Source organism: Gopherus flavomarginatus, chromosome 1 (genome assembly GCF_025201925.1).
Source record: "Gopherus flavomarginatus isolate rGopFla2 chromosome 1, rGopFla2.mat.asm, whole genome shotgun sequence".
In the NCBI taxonomy this organism is placed as follows: Eukaryota; Metazoa; Chordata; order Testudines; family Testudinidae; genus Gopherus; species Gopherus flavomarginatus.
The window spans coordinates 165,001,009-165,025,659 of NC_066617.1; the positions used below are offsets into that span (position 1 = coordinate 165,001,009).

The 24,651-nt window shown below is 44.7% G+C and overlaps 1 protein-coding gene across 5 annotated transcripts in view; it reads left to right on the forward strand.

Moving 5' to 3' along the window:
- Positions 1 to 24,651, forward strand: part of NME7 (NME/NM23 family member 7) — a 190,729-nt gene that overhangs the window by 45,941 nt on the left and 120,137 nt on the right. For 4 of the 5 annotated variants that reach the window (XM_050960370.1, XM_050960385.1, XM_050960357.1 and 1 more), the window contains exons 4-6: positions 14,814 to 14,924; positions 18,972 to 19,022; positions 23,065 to 23,272. In XM_050960370.1, the coding sequence (XP_050816327.1) occupies positions 14,814 to 14,924; positions 18,972 to 19,022; positions 23,065 to 23,272 (370 nt within the window). The remainder of the gene's footprint in view (positions 1 to 14,813; positions 14,925 to 18,971; positions 19,023 to 23,064; positions 23,273 to 24,651) is intronic. The other variant, XM_050960377.1, reaches the window with a different exon arrangement.

The following is a 24,651-nucleotide window of genomic DNA, read 5'->3' on the forward strand; positions in this document are numbered from 1 at the left end:
GTTTGTTTTGCTTTTTTTTTCTTTTCCCCCTTTCCATTGTTAACTGAAAGACCCACGCAAACAAGGAAACTAACTAGTCACTAGGAATCTTAACTAAACACACAGTGCTGTCAAATGCACAAAGTAAATAAAATTGGAAAAAATAGAGAATTCCCCCGCCCCTCAATCTTTCACTTATATTGATCTTAGATGGCACTTAACACTAGCTAAACGTTTTTCAGACAAGGTTTGTTTGTTTGTTTGTTTTTAAAGAGGACCGTGAGCCTTTCAGTGTATTCAGTTACCATACCTGGTTTAAAAAAAATTATTAGAATGCTCACGACAAACCAGAAATACCAGATTATTTTATTGATTTAGTAAATCACTAATGTGCTTCCAGTCATTTACCATATTTAACGTTTCCTCCCCTCCACAGCATAAGATTTTGTACTTGTAATAGTCCTTCTATTAAAAATAAACACCAGCCTTAGCCACTGCATACGTTGTTTTATGCACCAGATACAGTTCTTATGATCACTTACAATCTCTCTTTTCAATAACCACAAGAGATTCGCATTCAGATTTACTGTGTGACACAACGTAGCTGAGTCTAGTTTTTAATTCCTTTTCCTTTGTTCCCAGATGTAACTGCTCCCTAATGCACTTGTGTGAACTAACCTGTCAGAACCCTAAAACATATTGCTAATTAAAACTACAAATAGATCACATGGATCCAAAATCCAATCTCAGGAACAGCCCTCAGCATGCTGGATCATAGCACTTTCTACCCTGCACACCTCCATGAAAAACACACTGAAAATACTATTACAAACCACCCCGACAGATGCTTATTTCAGCTAGTACTGAAGATAATGGGTTCACCATATAGTATTTCACTGCATGTTGCTAGCAATTGAGGATCTACTATCAAAGTCTGGAATCGGCAAAGTAAACTACAGATTATGCTAGAGTTAAACCTCTCCTCTCTGATAGTCTATAACTACAACAACAGAAACGAAAAACAACCTCTAGACAAACATTCTGAGGGGAAATGCTAGCTTCAAACTGAATTGAAATTCCTGGTCAAAGAACTTGATCCTTTCTAGCGTCTTAACCAATCAATCTTGTTTGCATTGTTGCACTGTTTCCAGTAGATATGCACCTTAATCAGATCCACAGATCTGAGCATCCTGATCTTTGCGAAAGTTCACATTCGACTGTGAATTTTGCAGCTTAAGTCTATCCCAGAGGTAGGCAACCTATGGCACGCGTGCCGAAGGCGGCATGCAAGCTGATTTTCAGTGGCACTCACACTGCCCAGGTCCTGGCCACCGGGCTGGGGGCCTCTGCATTTTAATTTAATTTTAAATGAAGATTCTTAAACATTTTAAAAACCTTATTTACTTTACATACAACAATAGTTTAGTTATATATTATAGACTTACAGAAAGAGACCTTCTAAAAACGTTCAGATGTATTACTGGCATGGGAAACCTTAAATTAAAGTGAATAAATGAAGACTCGGCACACCACTTCTGAAAGGTTGCCGACCCCTGGTCTATCCCTTCATCTGCCCCACCAGGAGTATCAAATTAATTTCCACCTCCCTTCTAACATTTCCTGTGTCCATTCTCTGTAAAAGCCTTGGGTGATGGCTAGAGTAATGTTTTTCTCCACAGCATTTGCAACTTTGACATCTTTTAGTGATCAGAGCAAATGGAATGGCACTTTGTGAATTTCCCCTAATTTCAGCATGTTACTTCCAGTTAGAACAAATTGTAGTACACAGAAGCTGTCTTCCCCAGTATGCTGGGAATAAAACGAGCAAATTGGCAGCATCTGTCTTCTCTATATAGATGCACTGCTCTAAAGGAAACATGCAGTCTTGAATATCTTCCATTGCTGGAGATGGTGTAGAAGACAGAAGAGCTCCACTGGATTTTCAGATTCCAGGCAGAGTTTGTGGTACAGGTGGTTAAATCTGTTGATTTGTAAGCATGATCACATTTGATGCTGACTCACTATGAGAATAAATAATGGAAGCGCACACAGTGTCGTTTTAGAGTTCCTGTTATGCTGCTTATTTTTTATGACTAATAATGTATTTAGTACTGACCATGCACTTGGTGCTGTACAAAACAAAATAATAAAAAGAATCCTGGCTCCCAAGTGCTTAAGAGTATAAAAGATAATTGCAGAGAAGACAGGATGAACTGGATAGCTTAGAGGTTTTTGTTTTGATTTCTCTCATAATATAGTTCTTATCCATAAAATAGAAATAATGCTTCCTTTATCCTGCCTTTTTAGACTATTAGCTCTTTGGAAGAGAGCTCCTGTGTTTGTACAGTACCTAGCATGATGGGACCTCTAGGCAGTACTGGAATACAAATAAGGATTTTTTTTTTCTTTTTTTTTTTTTTTTTTTTACAAGCTTTGTGGAACACAATTTCTATGGAAGGATTTGAATAGGAAGAGCATAGCCGCTTGTTGATCAGGAGGCCACTCTGTGCATAAAGAGCAGTGTGAATAAACAGGCAGAAATGGAAGAGGGAAAAGGGAACAAATGGGATGCTAAGGCTTGCTTTTCTGGAGTGTGTTGGGGGTGGGAGGACATGATGGAAAAATATCTCAACCTCCAGCATGAAATAGTTTCACTTTATAAATCAAATAAATATACCATTTGCACTTCTATAGCCCTTTCTATCTAAGGATCTCAACGTGCTGTGCATTCACCAGAAAATTAGGCTTTCACATTCTCAGCAGTAACCACATTCAGGACAGCCTCACAAAGGTACATGGACTTTTTGTTATAAAGGATTCCCTGATTGTGAGACTTAGCATAGATACATGCTACCATATCTGCAGTTGCAGACATTTTAGATGACACAGAGATTGTATACGTACTGCTGACCATGCCACAGGCAAATATTCTTCTTCGAGTGCTTGCTCATGTAGATTCCATTCTAGGTCTGAGCGCACCCATGTGCAGTCATCGGAGATTTTTGCCTTAGCAGTACCCATAGGGTTGACTGTAGCGCCCTCTTGAGTGCCATGCTCATGCACTGGTATATTAGGCACTGCTGACCCTTCACCCTCTCAGTTTGTTCTTACAGCCCATGAGAGTTGGTCAGTTGCAAGAGCATTAGCAGTTCTTACAGTCCCTTGTTCTCTCTCCTTTGTTGTTAGTTGTTAGGTGCTTAGTTAGACCTTTAAGTTAAGTGTTTGAGTTGTTGTTTAGGTGTTAAGTCTTGGCTGGGACTTCCCATCAGAGCGGGGCGTGCCCCATTCCCCAGGCTTTAAGCCATGCTCAGTGTGTAGCCAGCTGATGCCTGTCATAGTATAATTCCCAAATCTGGACCTTAACGTCCAAAATATGGGTACTAGCATGAATTCCCCTAACCTTAATTACCAGCTTAGATCCTGTACTGCTGCCACCAATCAGGACTTAGAGTAGAGCGCCTGATAGACTCTAGTCTCCCCCAAAACCTTCCCTGGGGGCCCCAAGACCCAAATTCCTTGAATCTCACAGCAAAGGAGAATAAACCATTTCCCTTCCCCCTCTTCCCCTCCAGGTGTTCCCTCCCTGGGCTCCTGGAGAGATTTACAGATTCAAGCTCCTTGAATCTAAACAAAGGGATTCCCCCTTCTCCTTTCTTCCTCCCAGATCTTTCCTGCCCTGGGTACACTAGAAGATCACCGTGATTCAAACTTTTTGAATCACAACACAGGGAAATCAGGGGGGTTCCCCCCCGCTTTTTCTCCCGCTCCCTTCTTCTTCCCTGTTATGTACAGACTCAATTCCCTTCAGCCTCACAAGGGGAAAAATCAGACAAGTCTTAAAAGCAAAACTTGTAATAAAAAAAGAAAAAATAAAAGGTCTGTCTCTGCAATTTACGTGGTAAAAAGTTACAGGGTCTTTCAGCTTATAGACAATAGAAAGAAAGCTTTCTCCAGCAGAAATACAATTTAGAATACTTTCACCCAAATACACAGTAAAACTCTACCAGCCAGATACACAGTTGCAAATACAGAAAAACAATTAAAAAGACTAAACTGTCTTTCTACTTTTGTACTTACAAAATTGGAAAAGAAGATTAGAGAGCCTGTAGGTATGTGTGGTCACTCTCAGAACCTAGAGAGAACAAAGCAAAACCCCAAACCCACAAACAAAGGCTTCCCTCCAGCTAGATTTGAAAGTATCTTGTTTCCTGATTGGTCCTCTGGTCAGGTGTTTGGGTCCCTGTTTGTTAACCGTTTACAGGTAAAAGAGACATTAACCCTTAACTATCTGTTTATGACATGGCCCCCAAATCGCAGACAGTGGGGAACCTCACTGGCGGTGATTTCTTCATATAACTTTAGAATAAACAGATTAATACAACACATGCACCTTTACATATACTACTAAGTATGTAAACTACAAGACTTTCTACATTTCAAGGACAAATTTCAACCAGTGGATTCTGGGAAACTTTCATGAGAGAGTGCATCAGCTACTTTGTTAGAAGCTCCTGAAATGTGTTGAATTTCAAAATCAAAATTTTGGAGAGCTAAATTCCATCGAAGCAGTTTTTTGTTGTTTCCCTTGTGTCATAAACAGATAGCTAAGGGTTAAGGTCTCTTTCACCTGAAGCACCTGACCAGAGGACCAATCAGGAAACCGGATTTTTTCAACTTTGGGTGGAGGGAATTTAGTGTCTGAGTCTTTTGTCTGTCTGCCTGCTTTCTCTGAGCTTTGGAGAAGTAGTTTCTACTTTCTAGTCTTCTGTTTCTAAGTGTAAGGACAAAGAGATCAGATAGTAAGTTATATGGTTTCTTTTCTTGGTATTTGCATGAATATAAGTGCTGGAGTGCTTTGATTTGTATTCTTTTTGAATAAGGCTGTTTATTCAATATTCTTTTAAGCAATTGACCCTGTATTGTATCATCTTAATACAGAGAGACCATTTGTATGTATTTTTCTTTCTTTTTATATAAAGCTTTCTTTTAAGACCTGTTGGAGTTTTTCTTTACTTCAGGAAAATTGAGTCTGTACTCACCAGGGAATTGGTGGGAGGAAGAAATCGGGGAGATCTGTGTGTTGGATTTGCTAGCCTGATTTTGCATTCCCTCTGGGGGAATAGGAAAGTACTTTTTGTTTCCAGGATTGGGAACAGAGAGGGGGAATCACTCTGTTTGGATTCACAGAGCTTGTGTCTGTGTATCTCTCCAGGAGCACCTGGAGGGGGGAAGGGAAAAAGGATTATTTCCCTCTGTTTTGAGACTCAAGGGATTTGGGTCTTGGGGTCCCCAGGGAAGGTTTTTCAAGGGGACCAGAGTGCCCCAAAACACTCTAATTTTTTGGGTGGTGGCAGCAGGTACCAGGTCCAAGCTGGTAACTAAGCTTGGAGGTTTTCATGCTAACCCCCATATTTTGGACGCTAAGGTCCAAATCTGGGACTAAGGTTATGACACATTGGCAGTATGAAGTCACTTCAGCGCAGCATGGTCGGTTTGTAGCTGGAACTGTCGTCCCGAAACGTATGGGCGTAGCTTTTCCAGGGTGTTCACAATGGCATAGCATTCCTTTTCACTGACTGACCAGTGGCTTTCCCTCTCAGACAGTTTCTTGCTGAGAAACACGACAGGATGGAAGTTGTGATCCGGTCCTTCCTGCATGAGAACTGCTCCTATACCACGCTCAGATGCATCGGTGGTTACTAGGAATGGTTTGTCAAAGTCTGGGGCCCTTAACACAGGGTCAGACATGAGCGCCACCTTAAGTTGGGTAAAGGCCTTTTGACACTCATCAGTCCACTTAACTGCATTTGACTGGGTCTTTTTGGTCAGGTCGGTCAGTGGGGCAGCGATTTGGCTGTAGCGTGGTACAAATCGCCTGTAATACCCGGCCAAGCCTAAGAAGGGTTGGACCTGTTTCTTTGACTTTGGGACAGGCCACTTTTGGATAGCATCCACCTTGGCCTGTAGGGGGTTTATGGTTCCTCGACCCACCTGGTGTCCCAAGTAAGTCACTCTGTTTTGGCCTATTTGACACTTTTTAGCCTTAACAGTTAGTCTGGCCTGCCTGATGCACTCAAAGACTTTTTCCAGGTGTTCCGGCCAGGAACCAGGAAAAAATGGCCACATCATCGAGGTAGGCAACTGCATATTCTCCCAATCCTGCTAGTAGACCATCTGCCAGCCTTTGGAAGGTGGCCGGTGCATTTCGCAGCCCGAAAGCAAGTACATTAAATTCATACACCCCTGCATGGGTGATGAATACTGACCTTTCCTTGGCAGGTTCATCTAGCGGTACTTGCCAGTGCCCCTTGGTTAAGTCTATTGTAAATATGAATTGGGCACGTCTCAACTTCTCCAATAGCTCTTCGGTGCGTGGCATTGGATAGTTGTCTGGACGACTTACTGCATTTAGCTTACGGTAGTCCACGCAAAAGCGTATTTCCCCATCTGGTTTGGGTACCAGAATCACTGGAGATGCCCATGCACTGGTAGATGAGCGTATTATACCCATCTGTAGCATGTTCTAGATCTTCCTTTTCTATAGCAGCTTGGGCATGAGGAGACACCCGATAGGGTGGGGTTTTAATTGGGTGAGCATTACCTGTGTCAATGGAGTGGTATGCCGTTCAGTCCGTCCTGGGGTGGCTGAGAACAATGGGGCGAAGTTGGTGCACAGCTCCTTGATTTGTTGCCGCTGCAGATGTTCCAGGGTGGTTGAGAGGTTCACCTCTTCCACGCCACTGTCTTTTTTCCCTTTGTAGTAGACACCGTCAGGCCACTCAGCGTCATCTCCTCCCTGGACTGTAAACTGACAAACCTGTAAGTCTCTGGAATAAAAGGGCTTGAGAGAATTAACATGGTACACTCTGGGCTTTAGAGAGGAATTGGGAAAGGCTATGAGGTAGTTAACAGCTCCTAGGCGCTCTTGGACCGTGAATGGCCCTTCCCATGATGCTTCCATCTTATGGGTCTGTTGCGCCTTTAAGACCATAACCTGGTCTCCTACCTTGAAGGAACGCTCTCTGATATGTCTGTCATACCAGGCCTTTTGCTCTTCCTGATCATCCTTTAAGTTTTCTTTAGCAAGGGCTAAAGAGTGCCGGAGGGTGTTTTGTAGGTTGCTTACAAAGTCAAGAACATTAGTTCCTGGAGAGGGTGTAAACCCTTCCCATTGCTGCTTCACCAACTATAATGGCCCCTTAACCTCGTGGTCATACACAAGTTCAAACGTTGAAAACCCTAAACTGGGATGTGGTACAGCCCTGTAGGCAAAAAGCAACTGTTGCAACACTAGGTCCCAGTCATTGGAGTGTTCATTGACACATTTATGTATCATGGCCCCCAAAGTTCCATTAAACCTTTCCACCAGGCCATTGGTTTGATGGTGGTACGGGGTGGCAACCAAGTGATTCACCCCATGAGTTTCCCAGAGTTCCTTCATGATCCCTGCCAGGAAATTAGATCCTGAATCTGTAAGGATGTCGGAGGGCTGACCTACCCTGGCAAAAATGTCTGTTAGGGCCAGGCACACAGCTTTAGCCCTGGTGTTGCCTAGAGCTACTCCTTCTGGCCATCGGGTAGCAAAGTCCACGAAAGTCAGTACATACTGCTTTCCTCTGGGTGTCTTTTTTGGGAAAGGACCCAGAATATCCACAGCTACTCGCTGAAATGGGACCTCAATTATGGGGAGTGGCTGGAGACAGGCCTTTACCTGGTCTTGGGGCTTTCCCACTCTTCGGCACACCCCACAAGACCGGACATACTTGGCAATGTCCTTGCCCATCCCCTCCCAGTGGAAGGACTTCCCCAACCGGTCTTTGGTTCTGTTTACCACAGCATGGCCACTAGGATTATCATGGGCTAAGCTTCAGAGCTTTTCCCTGTACTTAGTTGGAACCACCAACTGTTTTTGCGGATGCCAGTTTTCCTGGTGTCCACCAGAAAGAGTCTCCTTGTATAAAAGTCCTTGTTCTACAACAAACCGGGATCGATTAGAAGAGCTGAGAGGCGGTGGGGTGCTCCGTGCTGCCGCCCAAGCTTTCTGAAGGCTGTCATCTGCTTCCTGCTCAGTCTGGAACTGTTCCCTTGAAGCTGGAGACACCAGTTCTTCCTTAGACTGTGGACTTGGGCTTGGTCCCTCTGGAAGCGATGTAGGTGATGGGGTTGTTTTCGTTGCTGGTGAGCCGCTCTCCGCTGGTGCACCAGGGGGTATTTCAGGCTCTGGCTGAGCCTCTTGGGTGTGGTTGTCTGCTGCTTCTGCCAGTTCAGGCTCGCTGGCGCCCTCTGGCATTGGGGTTGAAGATGGGTTTGCAAGCACTGTCGTCAGTGCTGGCAACGGTTCTGATGCTGGTTGCTTTTCCAGTTCCTGGTCTGGGACTGGAGGCAGTGTGGCTGTTTCCGTTGTTGGCATGGGATCCGGGTCCACTACCTCTGTCTGGGTCTCTTGTAACCCGGACGGGGCCCCTGTGGACGGCTCAGGAACAGGAATGGGTCTGGAAGCTTGCCTGGTTTGGCTACGTGTAACCATTCCCACTCTCTTGGCCCGCTTTACCTGGTTGGCCAAATCTTCCCCCAGTAGCATGGGGATGGAATAATTGTCATAGACTGCAAATGTCCACATTCCTGACCAGCCTTTGTACTGGATAGGTAGTTTAGCGGTAGGCAAGTCTACAGCTTGTGACATGAAAGGGTAAATTGTCACTTGGGCCTTTGAGTTGATGAATTTGGGGTCCACGAAGGATTGGTGGATAGCTGACACTTGTGCCCCTGTGTCTCTCCACGGAGTAACCTTCTTTCCGCCCACTCTCAAAGTTTCCCTTCGCTCCAAGGGTATTTGAGAGGCATCTGGGCCTGGGGATCGTTGGTGTGATGGTGGTGTAATGCACTGCACTCGGTTGGGGTTCTTTGGGCAGTTGGCCTTGATATGTCCCAGTTCATTACACTTAAAGCATCTTCCAGCTGACTGGTCACTGGGTCGAGGTGGGTTACTGGAGACTGGTGAGGTGGAAGAATAGGGCATCTGTGGTTTTCCTTGGGTTGTAGGTGGGGTCTTGGGCTGCCCTCGGTTATAGGGTTTATTGTCGGTGTGCCCTCTGGGGTATTCGCTCCCCTTGACAGTAGCATTTTCTTTTCTGCCACTTCCATCCATTTGGCTCCAATCTCCCCCGTCTCGATTACCGTTTTGGGTTTCCCATCTAGGATGTACCTTTCTGTTTCCTCAGGAACACCATCTAAGAACTGTTCCATTTGTATCAGGAGGAGCAGCTCGTCCAGATTGTTAACCTTTGTTCCTGATATCCAGGCTTCATAGTTCTTTGCAATGTGGTAGGCGTGTCGGGGGAATGACACATCTGGTTTCCATTTTATGGCTCTGAACCGCCAACAGGCATGTTCAGGTGTTATCCCCATTCAGTATCTGGCCTTGGTTTGAAAAAGTTTGCAGTTGTTCATTTTCTCCTTAGGCATTTCAGCCGCCACCTCTGCTAAAGGTCCACTGAGCTGTGGTCTCAGGTCTATCATGTACTGCTCTTCAGGGATGCTGTACCCAAGGCAGTCTCTTTCAAAATTTTCTAAGAAGGCCTCAGTGTCATCACCTGCCTTGTAGGCGGGAAATTTTTTGGGATGTGGAACAACAACTTGAGACAGGTTGTTAGTATTGGCTGGGTTCTGTTGCTTAGCCTTTTCTAATTCCAGGGCCTGCTGGTAGGCCTCCCTCGGGAGTTCCAGCTCACTCCTGTGGGCAGCCTCTCTGTCGTCTTGTTCTCTTTTGTGGGCCGCCTCTCTTTCTCTTTCTCTTAGCTCCATCTCTTGTAGTTTTTCTTCCATGTCTCGCCTGTGCTCTGCTTCTTTGATTTGTTCCTCTGCCTCCAGTCTCGCTCGTTCCTGTTTCAGGGCATCCTTGGTAGTCATGGTTCCTGCTTTCTTGTGTTGGGGTGCCCTCTGGTGTTTATTGCCTGAACTGCTGTTCCTCTGCTGCCTTCTCTGTTGCTAAGCAACAGAGTCTTTTTTAACTTTTTCTAAGTAGCCTTCCCCTATAAAATTAGAACAAAAAAAACCCCTTCATTTGCATGTGTGTTCTGCTGGTGTAGTTGACTCACAGCTGGAGTTCTATTGTCTAACAAAAGACCATTGTTAAACTTAATGGCCCTGTCTGAGGCAATCTCTATGCACAGCCAGAAAGGAGAAAGAAAAAAAAAATCTCTGGCTGTAGTTTTGAAAACCCTCTCTCTGCTACAAGTAGCTAGCAGAGAAAAAAAAATTATAATCTTCACTGGCTTTTGGATTCTTATCTTTCCCAGACGCTGCACAACATGTCATAGTATATTTCCCAAATCTGGACCTTAGCGTCCAAAATATGGGTACTAGCATGAATCCCCCTAAGCTTAATTACCAGCTTAGATCCTGTACTGCTGCCACCAATCAGGACTTAGAGTAGAGTGCCTGATAGACTCTGGTCTCCCCCAAAACCTTCCCTGGGGGCCCCAAGACCCAAATTCCTTGAGTCTCACAGCAAAGGAGAATAAACCATTTCCCTTCCCCCTCTTCCCCTCCAGGTGTTCCCTCCCTGGGCTCCTGGAGAGATTTACAGATTCAAGCTCCTTGAATCTAAACAAAGGGATTCCCCCTTCTCCTTTCTTCCTCCCAGATCTTTCCCGCCCTGGGTACACTAGAAGATCACTGTGATTCAAACTTTTTGAATCACAACACAGGGAAATCAGGGGGGTTCCCCCCCGCTTTTTCTCCCGCTCCCTTCTCCTTCCCTGTTAAGTACAGACTCAATTCCCTTGAGCCTCAACAAGGGGAAAAATCAGACAGGTCTTAAAAGCAAAACTTGTAATAAAAAAGAAAGACCTTTTATTTTTTTTCTATCTCTGCAATTTAGATGGTAAAAAGTTACAGGGTCTTTCAGCTTATAGACAATAGAAAGAAAGCTCTCTCCAGCAGAAATACAATTTAGAATACTTTCACCCAAATACACAGTAAAACTCTACCAGCCAGATACACAGTTGCAAATACAGAAAAACAATTAAAAAGACTAAACTGTCTTTCTACTTTTGTACTTACAAAATTGGAAAAGAAGATTAGAGAGCCTGTAGGTATGTGTGGCCACTCTCAGAACCTAGAGAGAACAAAGCAAAACCCCAAACCCACAAACAAAGGCTTCCCTCCAGCTAGATTTGAAAGTATCTTGTTTCCTGATTGGTCCTCTGGTCAGGTGTTTGGGTCCCTGTTTGTTAACCGTTTACAGGTAAAAGAGACATTAACCCTTAACTATATGTTTATGACAATGCCCCACTAGTGAACCCCATGAGAGCTGTTTAAAGTGTTTGGGGCAGTTCCACAGGAAGGACAAGTACAGGATCTGCAAAAATTTTGCCTTCAAACTCAAATGGAACAGGATATCCACTTGAGGGCCCTCCTCATGGAGGCTGCGTTTTGCCCTACATTGGAGCCCTCCCAATCGGATTCCAGGCCCAGCACCTTGGTGTCAGCACGCAGCACACCACTTGCACTGGAACCCTACCAGCACCATGCCCCCTCCCTGGTGCCTAAGTAGTTGAATTCAACAAGCCTGCTGGCACCGCAGAAAAAGCGGGCTTCGGTCAAAGGACCTTTGTCAGACCACGTGCCTGCACGGAGCAGCTCAGGGGTACTGCTACGGTCGGACCCCCTAGTCCAGCCAGGGACCCGCGTCCGACTCCTGGGAGCAGCAGGGGGTCCTGTCCCCTAGTAGGGTCATCTGTGCCTGAAGCCGGCCCGGCGGCCAAAGAGCACGTAGGCTGACCAGCACCACAGACACCAAGCCAGGCAACGGAACCGGCCAAGGTCTCAGCATGTACGAGCAAGCTGGTTATAGGACTGCCCCCTAAAGCAGCGGCACATCCATGCTCTGCAGGCGTCAATCCCCATCACTGTGGCCTCGGTCCTCGATTAGAAGACACAGGTCCCTGCCACCAAGGTCTCTGCCTGCAAGGCACGGAACATCTGAGTCACGACGCCAATCCCTATACCCATGGTACTGTCTGGCTTCCCACCAGAGTTCGCCATGGTGCAGATCTCTGTCGCATAGAGTTAACTGGAGTTCATAGAGTTCATTGGAGTGGTCCTTGACTCTATTCAGGCCAGAGCCTTCTTCCCGAAGCTCGGTTCCAAGCCATGGTGGACCTGATCTCATGCATGCAAGCCCACCCTCTCACCACCGCTCACACGTGGCTACAGTTGTTGGGCCACATGACGGTCTGCACTTACGTGGTCTAGCCCATACAGCTCCGCTTCAGACCCCTGCAGGCATGGCTGGTGTCGGTCTATGTCCCCAACAGACACAGTGTGGACCATGTGGTCCAGGTCCTGGACCACGTACTGTCATCACTCACATCGTGGCAGAATCCTCCATCGGTGTTGCTGGAGGTTCCCTTCGTGGCTCCATCCCTATCCGTGACCCTCATCTCCGATGTCTCAGACCTGGGGTGGGGAGCCCACCTGAGCGATCTCAGCACACAGGGTCATTGGTCAAGTCACGATTGCTCCCTACTCGTCAGCTTCAGGGAGCTCAGAGCGGTTCGCCTGTCCTATCAAGCCTTCCTACCTCACATAAAAAGCAGGGTAGTCCAAGTCCTAACGGACAATACAGCAACTATTTTCTGTATCAACAAGCAAGGCAGGGACAGGTTGTCTGCCCTTTGCCAGGAAGTCCTCAGGCTCTGGGACTTCTGTGTATAACATGACATCCATCTTGTAGCCTCACACCTCCCCGAGGCCCAGGAATGCTTTGAGTGATTGCCTCAGAAGGACTTTCTTGTCTCGCCACGAGTGGTCCCTCCATCTGAAAGTGGTTAGCTTCATTTTCCAGAGGTGTGGAATGCCTCAGGTGGACCTGTTCGTGTCCATGCAAAACAGGAAATGCCATGTTTTCTGCTCGATTTGGGGGGATCAAAAGAGGCTCCTTGTTGGACGCTTTTCTGCTCCCGTGGTCAGGGGCTCTGTTATATGCCTTCCCTCCAGTCCGCTGATTCAGAGTCCTCATCAAAATCAAGCAGGACAAGGTGAAGGTGATCCTCATAGTGCTGGCTTGACCAGCACTGGACACACTGCTGGACTTCTCGTTGGCTGGTCCATTATGGCTGCTACTCAGGCCGGACCTGCTGTCTCCAAACCATGGCAATCTTCCTCATCTGAACCTGGTGGCGCTGCACCTGATGGGTTGGCTGCTGCATGGTTAAATGCAGAGGAGCCAGATTGCTCGGCCTCTATCCAGCAGGTCCTGTTGGGCAGCAGAAAGCCCTCCGCAGAGCGACCTACCTAGCCAAATGGAAGTGGTTCACTTATTGGACCTCGGCTAAAGGCATTCGGCCTGAGTGGGTGTCGCTGCAGTTGATCATGGACTAGCTTCTGCATCTCAAGTGCCAAGGCCTGTCCCTTTCACCTGTCAAGGTCCACTTGGCTGCTATTTTGGCCTTCTGTCTGGCGCTTGAGGGTAGGTTGGTTTTTGCCCGGGATATGACTGCCAGGTTCCTCAGGGGCCTCAAGTGCCTCTACACACACGTCAGGGATCCTGTTCTGCCATGGGACCTGAATCTTGTGCTGTCATGGCTCACGGGACCCCTGCTTCAGGCCTCTGGCTTCCTGCTCTCTCCTTCTCCTATCCTGGAAGATCACATTCCTAGTTGTGATAACATCCATCTGCCAGGTCTCTGAGATTAGAGTGCTTACCTTGGAACCACCCTATTTAGTCTTCTACAAAGACAAGGTCCAGCTTGCGACTACACCCGGATTTCCTGCCCAAGGTGGTCTCGCAGTTTCATATGGGCCAGGACATTTACTTACCTATCTTTTCCAAAGCCACATAAGTTGGAGGAGGAGTGTAGATTTCATTCCCTAGATGACAGGAGGGTGCTAGCCTTCTACATTGAAAGGACTAAGCCATTCTGCAAATCGATGCAATTCATCACAGTGGCCAACGTGATGAAAGGTCGTCCGCTGTCCCCTCAAAGAATTTCTTGGATCACTACCTGTATTTGCGGCTGTTACGATCAGGAGAAAGAGCCACCTTGGGCGATTGACACAGCACACTCAACCAGGGTGCCAGCCTCTTTGGCAGTTTTCCTAGCCCAAGTGCCTATCCAGGACATCTATAGGGCTGCCAGCTGGCCGTCCATCCGTCCGTCCACATGTTCACGTCCTGTTATGCACTTACCCAGCAAGCCCGGAATGATGCAGTACTGCAAGCTGCTAAATTGTGAACTGCAAGCCCACCTCCGAGGATACTGCTTGTGAGTCACCTGGATTGGAATTGACATGAACAAGCACTCAAAGAAAAAACGGTTACCTACATTTTCGTAACTGTTCTTCGAGATGTGTTGCTCATGTCCATTCCATTACCCGCCCTTCTGCTATTCTGTCAGAGTTGCCGGTAAGAAGGAACTGAGAAGATGTAGGGTCGGCAGCGCCTAATACACTAGCGCATGATCGCAGCACTCAAGAGGGCGCTACAGTCAACCCTACGGGTACTGCTAAGGCAAAAATCTCCAATGACTGTGCATGTGGACACGCACACACCTAGAATGGACTGGACTTGAGCAACACTTCTCAAAACATCCATTACAAAAAAAAGTAGGTAACTGTTTTGTTTAAGGTTTTAATGCCTTCATCATACATGAAAGATATGCATGTGCTGGGTGGAAGGTCAGTAAAGGACTGAGGTAAAATTGTTGGATGACTGTAACTGCATTTCTGTATTTCCTTGTGTGAGCCTTTTTTCTTTAAGTGTAACTTTAACTTTGTCTTTTCCTAAAGAATGAAAATTCCAATTCTCCCCCCCCCCCCTTCCTTTTCAGAACACTGGCTTTGGTTAAACCTGATGCAGTACCCAAGATTGGAGAACTAGTTGATATCATCATTAATGCTGGATTTACAATAACTAAAGCCAAAATGATGGTACTTTCACGGTAAGGCTCTATTAACGTTTCCTGTAGGATTTGATTATTTTGAACTGAAGGGTATCTTCGCAGTTATTCCATGTCATTCCAAACATTAGATCTATTCCACTGAGTAGCAAAGAGAATAATCTGTTTCATAATCATATGTAGGTTTCTCGTATGGTACATGATTCAGGATGTTTGTTGGGCTTAACCTGCAGCAGAGCCTGTCTCCTGGCAATCCAGTGAATGCAGCTGGCTCTGATAGCAGCTGTCTGACTGAGCCATCTGACTGACTGAAAGAGTGAACAGGCTGATACTTAAAACTCAGTAGCAGTTCAGTTCGTGCTCAATGCATTCGTAGCCCATAGCTGTGTTTGGTCCTGCCCTTGCCTCCACTTCCTTTAGCTTGGTTCCTGCTCCAGCCTCAGGCTGCTCCTGTTCCACCCCTCAACTCCTTCTTGACTTCTGATTCCCAGCTCAGATCCTCGACTCCACCTTCTGTCTGTAAATCCGATTGACCCTTAGGCTTTGGACTCTAACATCTGGCTGTGATCCTGGACTTATGTCTGGATTCAGCTGAAACTGGTATGCCAGAGTCATGCTCCAACCATTAGGCAAGACTGCCCACAACTCGGTCACTGACAGTTTGAGGAACCCAAAAGATTGAATAAGGGTGGGTAAGTGGCTGGACTGCCCTTCAGATGGATTCCTCAGAGGCAGCCTTGCCCCTGCAGGACATTTTGAGAATCCTGCAGACCCTACAGTCTCAGGTTATGCATTACAAACTGCAGTGCTACAGGCTCAAGCTGTCCCACCCATATCTGCTGCTCTGGCTTCTAGGGAGCTGGAGATTTTAGTGCAGGATAAGTTTGGGGGACCATAACAAATTCCCTGGTTTCGTGAGCTAGTGCTGGCTCCTGTTCCTGCATTAGCCCCAGTCATTCTCCACTGACCAGACCCAAGTAGGATTTATTATTACTCTGCTAACCAGGGAGGCTCTGATCTGGGCATCTCCTCTCCTGGAGACTTCTACTCCCGTAATGAGACAGTTCGAAGAGTTCCATGTGTCTCTTCTGAAACTGTATGTGGAGATATCATAAACCTAGTCCCAGATTTGGACCTTAGCGTCCAAAATATGGGGGTTAGCATGAAAACCTCCAAGCTTAGTTACCAGCTTGGACCTGGTAAAGCTGCCACCACCCAAAAAATTAGAGTGTTTTGGTGCACTCTGGTCCCCACAAAAACCTTCCCTGGGGACCCCAAGACCCAAATCCCTTGAGTCTCACAACAAAGGGAAATAAACCTTTTCCCTTCCCCCCTCCAGGTGTTCCTGGAGAGATACACAGAAGCAAACTCCGTGAATCTAAACAGAGGGATTCCACCCTCCCCGTTTCGAGCCTTGGAAAACAGAAGTACCGAGAGCTAATCTCTCTTCCCCCCTCACCCAGAGGGTATGCAAAGTCAGGCTAGTAAATCTAACACACACAGATTTCCCCCTGACTTCTTCCTCCCACCAATTCCCTGGTGAGCACAGACTCAATTCCCTGGAGTTCCCCACTAAAGAAAAACTCCAACAGGTCTTAAAAAGAAAGCTTTATATAAAAAGAAAGAAAAATACAGAAAAATGATCTATCTGTATCAAGGTGACAAATACAGGGTCAATTGCTTAAAAGAAATATGAATAAACAGCCTTATTCAAAAGAATACAATTCAAAACACTCCAGCAACTATAAAAACAAAGGACTCACACACAACCTTCCCTCCACCCAGACCTGAAAAAGTCTGGTTTCCTGATTGGTCCTCTGGTCAGGTGTTTCAGATTACTACTTTCCAGGTGAAAGAGACGTTAACCCTTAGCTATCTGTTTATGACAGGAGAATCCCTCTCCCAGTCACCCTGCTCCATCATCACCTCCCACAGATGCCCAGGCCAAAAGGAGCATGAGGTCTGCTGTCTTGGCGCGTTGCTCTTGGAGCTCTGGGTTCTTCCTTGGTTTTATATGTCAGTTTCTCTGATGATAACTGAATCTCTGTTGAACCACTTTATATATTTTGGATTTTGCTTACCCTGAGGAAAATAAATCCAAATAGTTTATATAAGATGTAACTTTTTATTACCTTCTGTTCAGAAAAGTCCCTTGCCTGCCCTGCAAAATGAAAGATGATTATTATCAACGAAGCCATAATCGGACAGTGTTGTAGGATGAATCTAAAACGGTGGTTGAGTATTTGTGGTTTTCACGGGACCCTGTGCTTTTGTCCCTTGGACTTGCACCATGTTTTTAGTGATAGCATATAGTAATGCTAGAGGTGAAAGTAAGCCGGTCCGGTCCGGTACAGCGTACCGGCAAGAGCCAGTACACCGTGCTGGACCGCACTGGCTTCCACGGCAAGGATTGAAAGGGCTCTGGGCTGCCCGCGGCTGCGGGCAGCCCAGAGCCCTTTAAATCCCAGCCGCAGCTCCAGCAGCTGGGCAGGGGCCGGGATTTAAAGGGCTCAAAGCTACCTGTGGCTGCGGGCAGCCCAGAGCCCTTTAAATCCTGGCCATGGCTGAGATTTAAAGGGCTCAGAGCTCCCCGCCACTGCAGGCAGCCCAGAGCCCTTTTGAATCCCAGCTGCAGCTCCAGCGGCTGGGCAGAGGCCGGGATTTAAAGGGCTCAAAGCTCCCCGCGGCTCCGGGCAGCCCAGAGCCCTTTGAATCCTGGCCACGGCTCTGGCAGCCAGCCTGGGGCCAGGATTTAAAGGGCTCGGGGCTCCCCTCAGTGGCAGGAGCTCTGGGCCCTTTAAATCCCTGCCCCAGCCCCGCAAAGCTTGGGGTTTCCCCCGGTGGCCGGAGTCCCGGGCCCTTTAATTTGCCCCCAAGCTCCAGGGGGCTCCCAGCCACCTCTTCAACTGGGAGCCCCTGGTTGATTTAAAGGCCCTGGGTCTTCCAGCCATAGCTGGTGCCCCAGGGCCTTTAAATCTTGAGAGGCCACGCTTCTTCCAGATGAGGCCACGCCCCCTCAGGATTCCAGCAGTACTGGTAAGTCCTGTAAGTTACTTTCACCCCTGAGTAATGCCAAAGTCCTAATCTCAAATATCCCTTTAGGTTGGCTTGTCCAGATCAGCTTCTGCTTTTATTTATTTATTTGTTTTTGTTTTTTCTGCTGACATTTGCCTGGCAGACCCTGTTAAGTTGATTCACACCTTTTGTAAAACCCATTGCTTAGATATGAAAGCAAGGGCAGATGCCTGCTTTCGTAAGTCAGTTTTCCAGTCTCTTCAGCTAATCACTTCTCAAATCAGATCATTGCCCAAGATGAATGCAACTTTCCATGTTCTGCAAGTGGGGATCTGCTGACAGAGAATTGGAACTAGGGTTACAGCGAGCAAGATTGTCTTTATATTTATTGCCATAGGAGATTTTTGACTAAGTAGTAGGGCTGAACAAATATTTTGAAAAAAATCAACAAATATTTGTTCAGATTTATACATTATGTAGCTTAGACTGGGTTCATGCCCCTTTTCTGTACACTTTCCATGAATATTATAGTGAATTAGATTATTGGTAGGAATTATTGCTGAAATAGAGAATTTTAAGCAAATATTTAGAATATATGTGGAAAGTAGTTTTTGATTTGACATAATGAGTATGCACATGAAAAGCTTCCATCTGAAAGCATCACTCCTCCAATCAGTAAACAGAAACATACCACAAGACCTATCCAGTTAAAATGGCTCAACTTTTGAATGTCAGATACTTGCCGTTGAATGACAACACATTTAGAACTACTGGAAGGATATACTCTTACACAACATGCAACTGATCTGTAGGACTCATTCCTACAGGATTCCATAGAAGCCATGAGCTTAGTAGAATTTGAAAGAGGACCCAGAGGATTATCAATTTTTCTGGGTAAAAGGAGTGTTCAGAGTTGCCCTTGTTATGATAAAAATGTATGAGGTGTATTAACCCTGATGCTTTAGGGCATAAGCACAAACTACCTGGTATTGGGAGAAACTTCCCATTTAGGCACATTAATGAACAATTATACATTAATGATTCATGAAAGGATTTTTTAAAAATCTTTTCTAGGAAAGAAGCAATGGATCTCCATGTAGACCATCAATCAAAGCCCTTTTACAAGTAAGTACATACTTTTGAGGTTATGTTCATTTACTATACAGGAAAAGATTGTCCTGGAGAACTTTCTTTACAGTGCATGGCATTCATTTCACATGCCTGTGACACTACAAGAGTGTGGCAAAACCAGAACTGGGCTTAAGTTTCAAGGGAGCCTATGCAAACTTCCTCCTAAAATGGACCTAGCTGTCTGATGCCTAGTTCCACAATCCCATGCCCCATCGAGTGCTAATGAATGCATCCACCCTATGAGATGTGAAAAGGACCCTAGCTAAAAAGAAGCATGAGAGGGAGACTCTCCAGATACAGAATATGGCTTGCAATCAGTGAGAATTGCAGAGTACCATCCAGTCCTGGATACCCTTCTGGTAGCAAATACGCAAAAGCACAAGTATTTAAAAAATTGTGGCACATGTCTTGTGTGTGGCTGGTCTTGGACAAGATACAGAACTCTGTGTAAAAAGAGCAGGAGTACTTGTGGCACCTTAGAGACTAACAAATTTATTTGAGCATAAGCTTTGGTGGGCTAAAACCTGTGTGTGGCTCTGTTGTTTCATATTGCATGAAACTATGAAATACTTGATCTCTGCAGAAACACTGGATGAAAATATTTATATATTTGTGTATGTAGCTGTATAAAATCTTTTTCAGTTTCCTCATTGTAACGATGCTGGTTCTGGCAGGACCCAACTGGGAGTGCCAATTCAGGACAAATTGCTTAAAACAGGACAGTGGGGTTTTTCCGCCTCTAAGGCAATTCAAACCAGCCAGACAAAGAGGACTTTGGTCTCACTCCACTGGCTAACCACAAGTCACACAAGGAATTCCCTTAGACACTCCAGTTTCCCAGTATCACCAGCAGAGCCAGTTGTCCTGGAGATGAACGGTTATGAGAAGCAACACCCCAGTAAAAGAAAAAGGTTCTCTCAGTCCTGAAGAACCAAGCCCCAGACCCAGGTCAATATACAAATCAGATGTTACCCACAAGTCACACTGTTGCCAGTCCTTTAGAATCTAAAATCTAAAGGTTTATTCATAAAAGGAAAAAGATATATAGATGAGAGCTAGAATTGGTTAAATGGAATCAATTACATACAGTAATGGCAAAGTTCTTAGTTCAGGCTTGTAGCAGTGATAGAATAAACTGCAGGTTCAAATCAAGTCTCTGGAGTACAGTACATCCACAGCTGGGATGGTTCATTCAGTCCTTTGTGTAGAGCTTCCTTGTAGCAAAGTCCCTCCAGAGGTAAGAAGCAGGATTGAAGACCAGATGGAAATGAGGTGTCAGCCTTTTATAGTCTTTTCCAGGTGTAAGAACACGTCTTGTTCTTACTGTGGAAAATTACAGCAAAATGGAGTCTAGAGTCACATGGGCAAGTTCCTGCATACTTTGCTGAGTTACAAGGCGTATCTGCCTTCTCTCAATGGGTCAGTTGTATAGCTGATGGTCCTTAATGGGCCATCAAGCAGGCTAGGCAGAGCTAACACCAACTTATCTGGGATGTTATCTGGAAGCGTAGCATAAGTTTGAAGTACAGACAGTATAGAGCCAACATTCATAACTTCAACTACAAACATGATACACACATATAGACACCATAATTATAACCAGCAAACCATAGCCTTGTTTTAGACACCTCATTTGATCCCCTTTATACAAGATTTGGTGCCACTACAAGACTTTGGTTGCAACCATGTTCTGTATGGTCCCAGATTATGTCAATGACGTCACACTCATGCATCAAGTTTAATTAGGGTGCATAGTGGATAAATGCTATTTGTTATTTACATGTAGGCTTTATCCGAGTAGCAAAGAAGGTGAGGTAGCTAATCTATTCTTCAGTCTGGACCCAGGTTAACACACAGTATAGTTGGTTGAGGTCAACTCTAGTTAGGGCTTGTCTACATTGCCATTTGCAGTGCTGAAACTTTCCTCGCTCAGGGGTGTGAAAAAACACTTCCTTGAGCGATGCAAGTTCAGTGCTGTAAAGTGGCAAGGTAGACAGTGCACCAGCGCTGGGAGCTATTCTCTCACGAAGATGTTTTTTTCACAGCACTGGGACAGCTCTCTTCCAGTGCTGGAACCGCGACTACACAGCTACTTAAAGTACTGCCGTGGCAGCACTTTAACGTCAGCTGTGTAGAGATACTTACGTTTTTGGTCATGCAGAACAAGAAATTGCAACTGACAGAGCGCCAAGTGGAGCACTGTTATGAGGTTCCTGAGCATTGCGAATACAGTAATCGCCACCTAATTCTAGGAGCAGCAATTGGTTTGTGTTGGTGCAGGTTGTTTCCTTCTGTCCACTGTAGAGAAATGATCCTAGGAAATGTCAGACTGTAGTATAGATCCTAGGAAAACAAAGAGTTGCCATTTTTTCTTTGCTTGAATAAATCTGCTTGAATAAATTTATAAATTAACAAGAGTTCCGTCTGCAGTGTTATTTCATGGATTGCTAAACTAATGGCCGGCTGAGAAACTGTAAGCCCTCTATTCACTATGATGTACTCTGTCTGCCATCCAGCGATACCTGTAGTATGGGATTTTGCTGTAGTAAGTGAACTGAAAAAGTATCCTCACGCTTATAAAAATTTAAATTCTCATACCAAATTACATATAGCATTTTATTGGAGGTTTATTATGGTGTTTCATAAACAGAACTTTCAGATTTAATTGGCAAGATCGGTAGTTAATGAAAGTTTACTGAATAGCAGGAAGAAGTAGCTATTAACTTTTTGGGGATTAAATGTTCAGAATGTTAAATTTCATATTTTACATACGCATTAATGTAAATAGTTTGCACAGCAGTTATTTTTAAGAACTAAGGAGCTTTCCAGAAATTATTTTTTGTCTCTGTGTCTGTATTTGTCTATAAGCCATAAAAAAGATAATCTTAACAATAACTGAATAAAAAAAAAATATCGCACAACTTTTTCATTCATTGTGCAGCATCCAGCCTTCAAACTGAATGAGGTGGGTTGCTGCAGAGATGGTAGTATGTGACTGTGTAACTGAAAGCTATATCATGATGAATATGTTCACTGGAGCAGAATTAAGGTTACAAGTATTCAGACTTAACTTTGGGATTTCCTGGTTTTTGAGTCTTTAACCATGCATTCCGTATGTTTCCCTCATGTCACCTTCTCTTTATTCAAATCTTCCCCCAATATCTGATGACTTCCATGATACCAAGAAATTGTGAGTTTGCAATACAAAAAGTAACAAACAACTTTCTTTTCCCTGCTCTGTATTTCCCATTATATAGTGACTTCTCAGTCTGTCTGATTCAATGGAAAGACTGCAGCAGTCTGCAGGGAAGGGATTGTCTTTATCTCTGTGGCTTGTACAGCACTGAGCACTTTGCCTGTGCTAAACAAATAAGAAATTTGTGTTACAAAACTACATACAGTATATTTTCATCTTATCTTACTTTTTCCCTTAGTCTTGCTAATAATGTGTGATTAAGGGGCCTCTTTCACTAGAATTCAGTTTCCCATTTCAGTGAGGGGCAGAGATTAGAGTCCCCTCCATGTCTCACGGGGAAGAAGCACATGGTGGAGTGAATATTTTGAGGTAACGCACATGTTTGATGCAAGGCGTCTCACAGATGTGAGGGAGCATGCACAGGTTGAGTGTCCCCCTGTGTGAGAGAAGCTAATTGGAGAGGATGGCAAGTACTGGATAAGAGGATTTAGAGGTGGATGAAGGAGGCAGAGGTCTCTAATAGGAGTGCTTATGTTGCCTTAATGAGGAAAAATTGACAGGCTGAATAGAGTCTGTTAGATGGACACCAATGTGTCTACAGTGTCGAAGGAGCACAAGTGGAAAGAGGCAATGGCTCACCCCTGGTCTTTTGTCTCCATTTTCCCTGTCTTATCCCACCCAGTACTCCTCCAGAGCCTGGTGTTACACACCATCATGTGTGATAACTTGTGCTGTGAACTGTTATCCTTTCCTGTGACACTAGTGAGAGTTGAGAACTAGTCCATAGATTTTGTTGTTCTCTGTATAATGAATTCCCTGCCTGCTCTGTCTGTTTTGCAGTGAGCTTCTTCACTTCATTACAAGTGGTCCTGCTGTTGCCATGGAGATTTTAGGAGATGATGCTGTGTCTGAATGGAAGAAGTTACTGGGACCTGCAAACTCTGGCGTGGCTCGTGCTGATGCCCCGGGCAGCATTAGAGCAATGTTTGGAACAGATGGCATAAGAAATGCAGCTCATGGCCCTGACTCCTTTGCTTCTGCTGCTCGAGTAAGTTTTTAAATATATTTATTCATTATGTTCATTTGCTAAGCTGTATTTTTACTTAATCTGATGATCAGGCTGCAATCAGTACAGAAATTCCATTTATTTTTTTTTTCATTTGAATTTAGTACCGATTTAAATGTTCCACAGTGACACGTTTATAGACGGTCTTTATCCACAGTGCAAATAGTAACTGTGCAGACTATACTGCCTGTATACTTCCACGCCAGCCTGGAGGGACTAAACTTAAAAAATGTGGCAAGGACACTGAGACTAACCCATCTGCCACATTGTGTACCACTTTCTGGCAGAATTTGATTATTTTTTTTATAATTTCAGCAGATATTGAGGTTTGTAAGATTTTTTTTTAAAGATTTTTATCTATTTAAATGTTCACAGCTGTAGGAAATTATGGAGAGGCAGTCAGGTAATTCTTTAATGACAGAAGACATTGAGATTCAAAAGGTTAAAGCTTTATAAACTGCAAAAACTCAAACTGTCAACATCACATGTCAAAATAGAGTAAAATATCCTTAAATGAACTAATACCTGCTCTTACTATTCATTTGTTAGTCCATTTGTAACTAGCCTGATTCAAAAATCTAAATCACTGGATTTGACCCATAAAGTCTTTCTTGTGTATATGTGTAAATTTTAATTATTATTGATGTTAATATTGATGTTGGTTTGTGTGTATATGCTAAAATGAACGTTTGCCAATTAAAATGTAATACTTCCAAGCCTGTATATATTACAGATGCTTTAACTTTGAGTTAATTGTGTAGACTGGATGGCTTAGCAATGAAAATTCTAAAAAGCAAGGAAATAAGCAGTTAAATCATTCAACGCCCCATCAATGTTCCACTCATCCCTTCCCAACCATAATTATTTGCTTTCCGCCACCCACAGCCCACATATCTCAACCATCATTCTGAACAATCAGCAGGCACCCTGGAATTCCACCCATGTTTAGAGCTTATAGTCCTGTGTTTTGATGGTTAATATGAGTGTAATAGCTTTCATAAATTTTATCGTATGTGGCTTTGGACTGGTGTGTGTAAGTGAGGTAAAATGTCATTTTGCAATCACTGTTTGCAATCTGTTTTTCTGTAATATTTAGGAAAAGCTGTAGGATTGGGTGACCTCTTATAAATATTTACGTAGAAGTTACAGAGCTGAAATTTGTGAGTGCATGTTGGTGTTACAGATATGTGGTTGCATATTGATCAGTATGAGTGTGTGCCGTGAAGTGAAATAAACGGGGTGTTTGAATAACTTAACACAAACTGAAATACGACAATAAATAGTTGTAGCTGAACAACTTTAATTCAAAGTTAACAGAGGTTCTGTGTGGACATTTCCCATATTTTAATAAGCTTGTATCA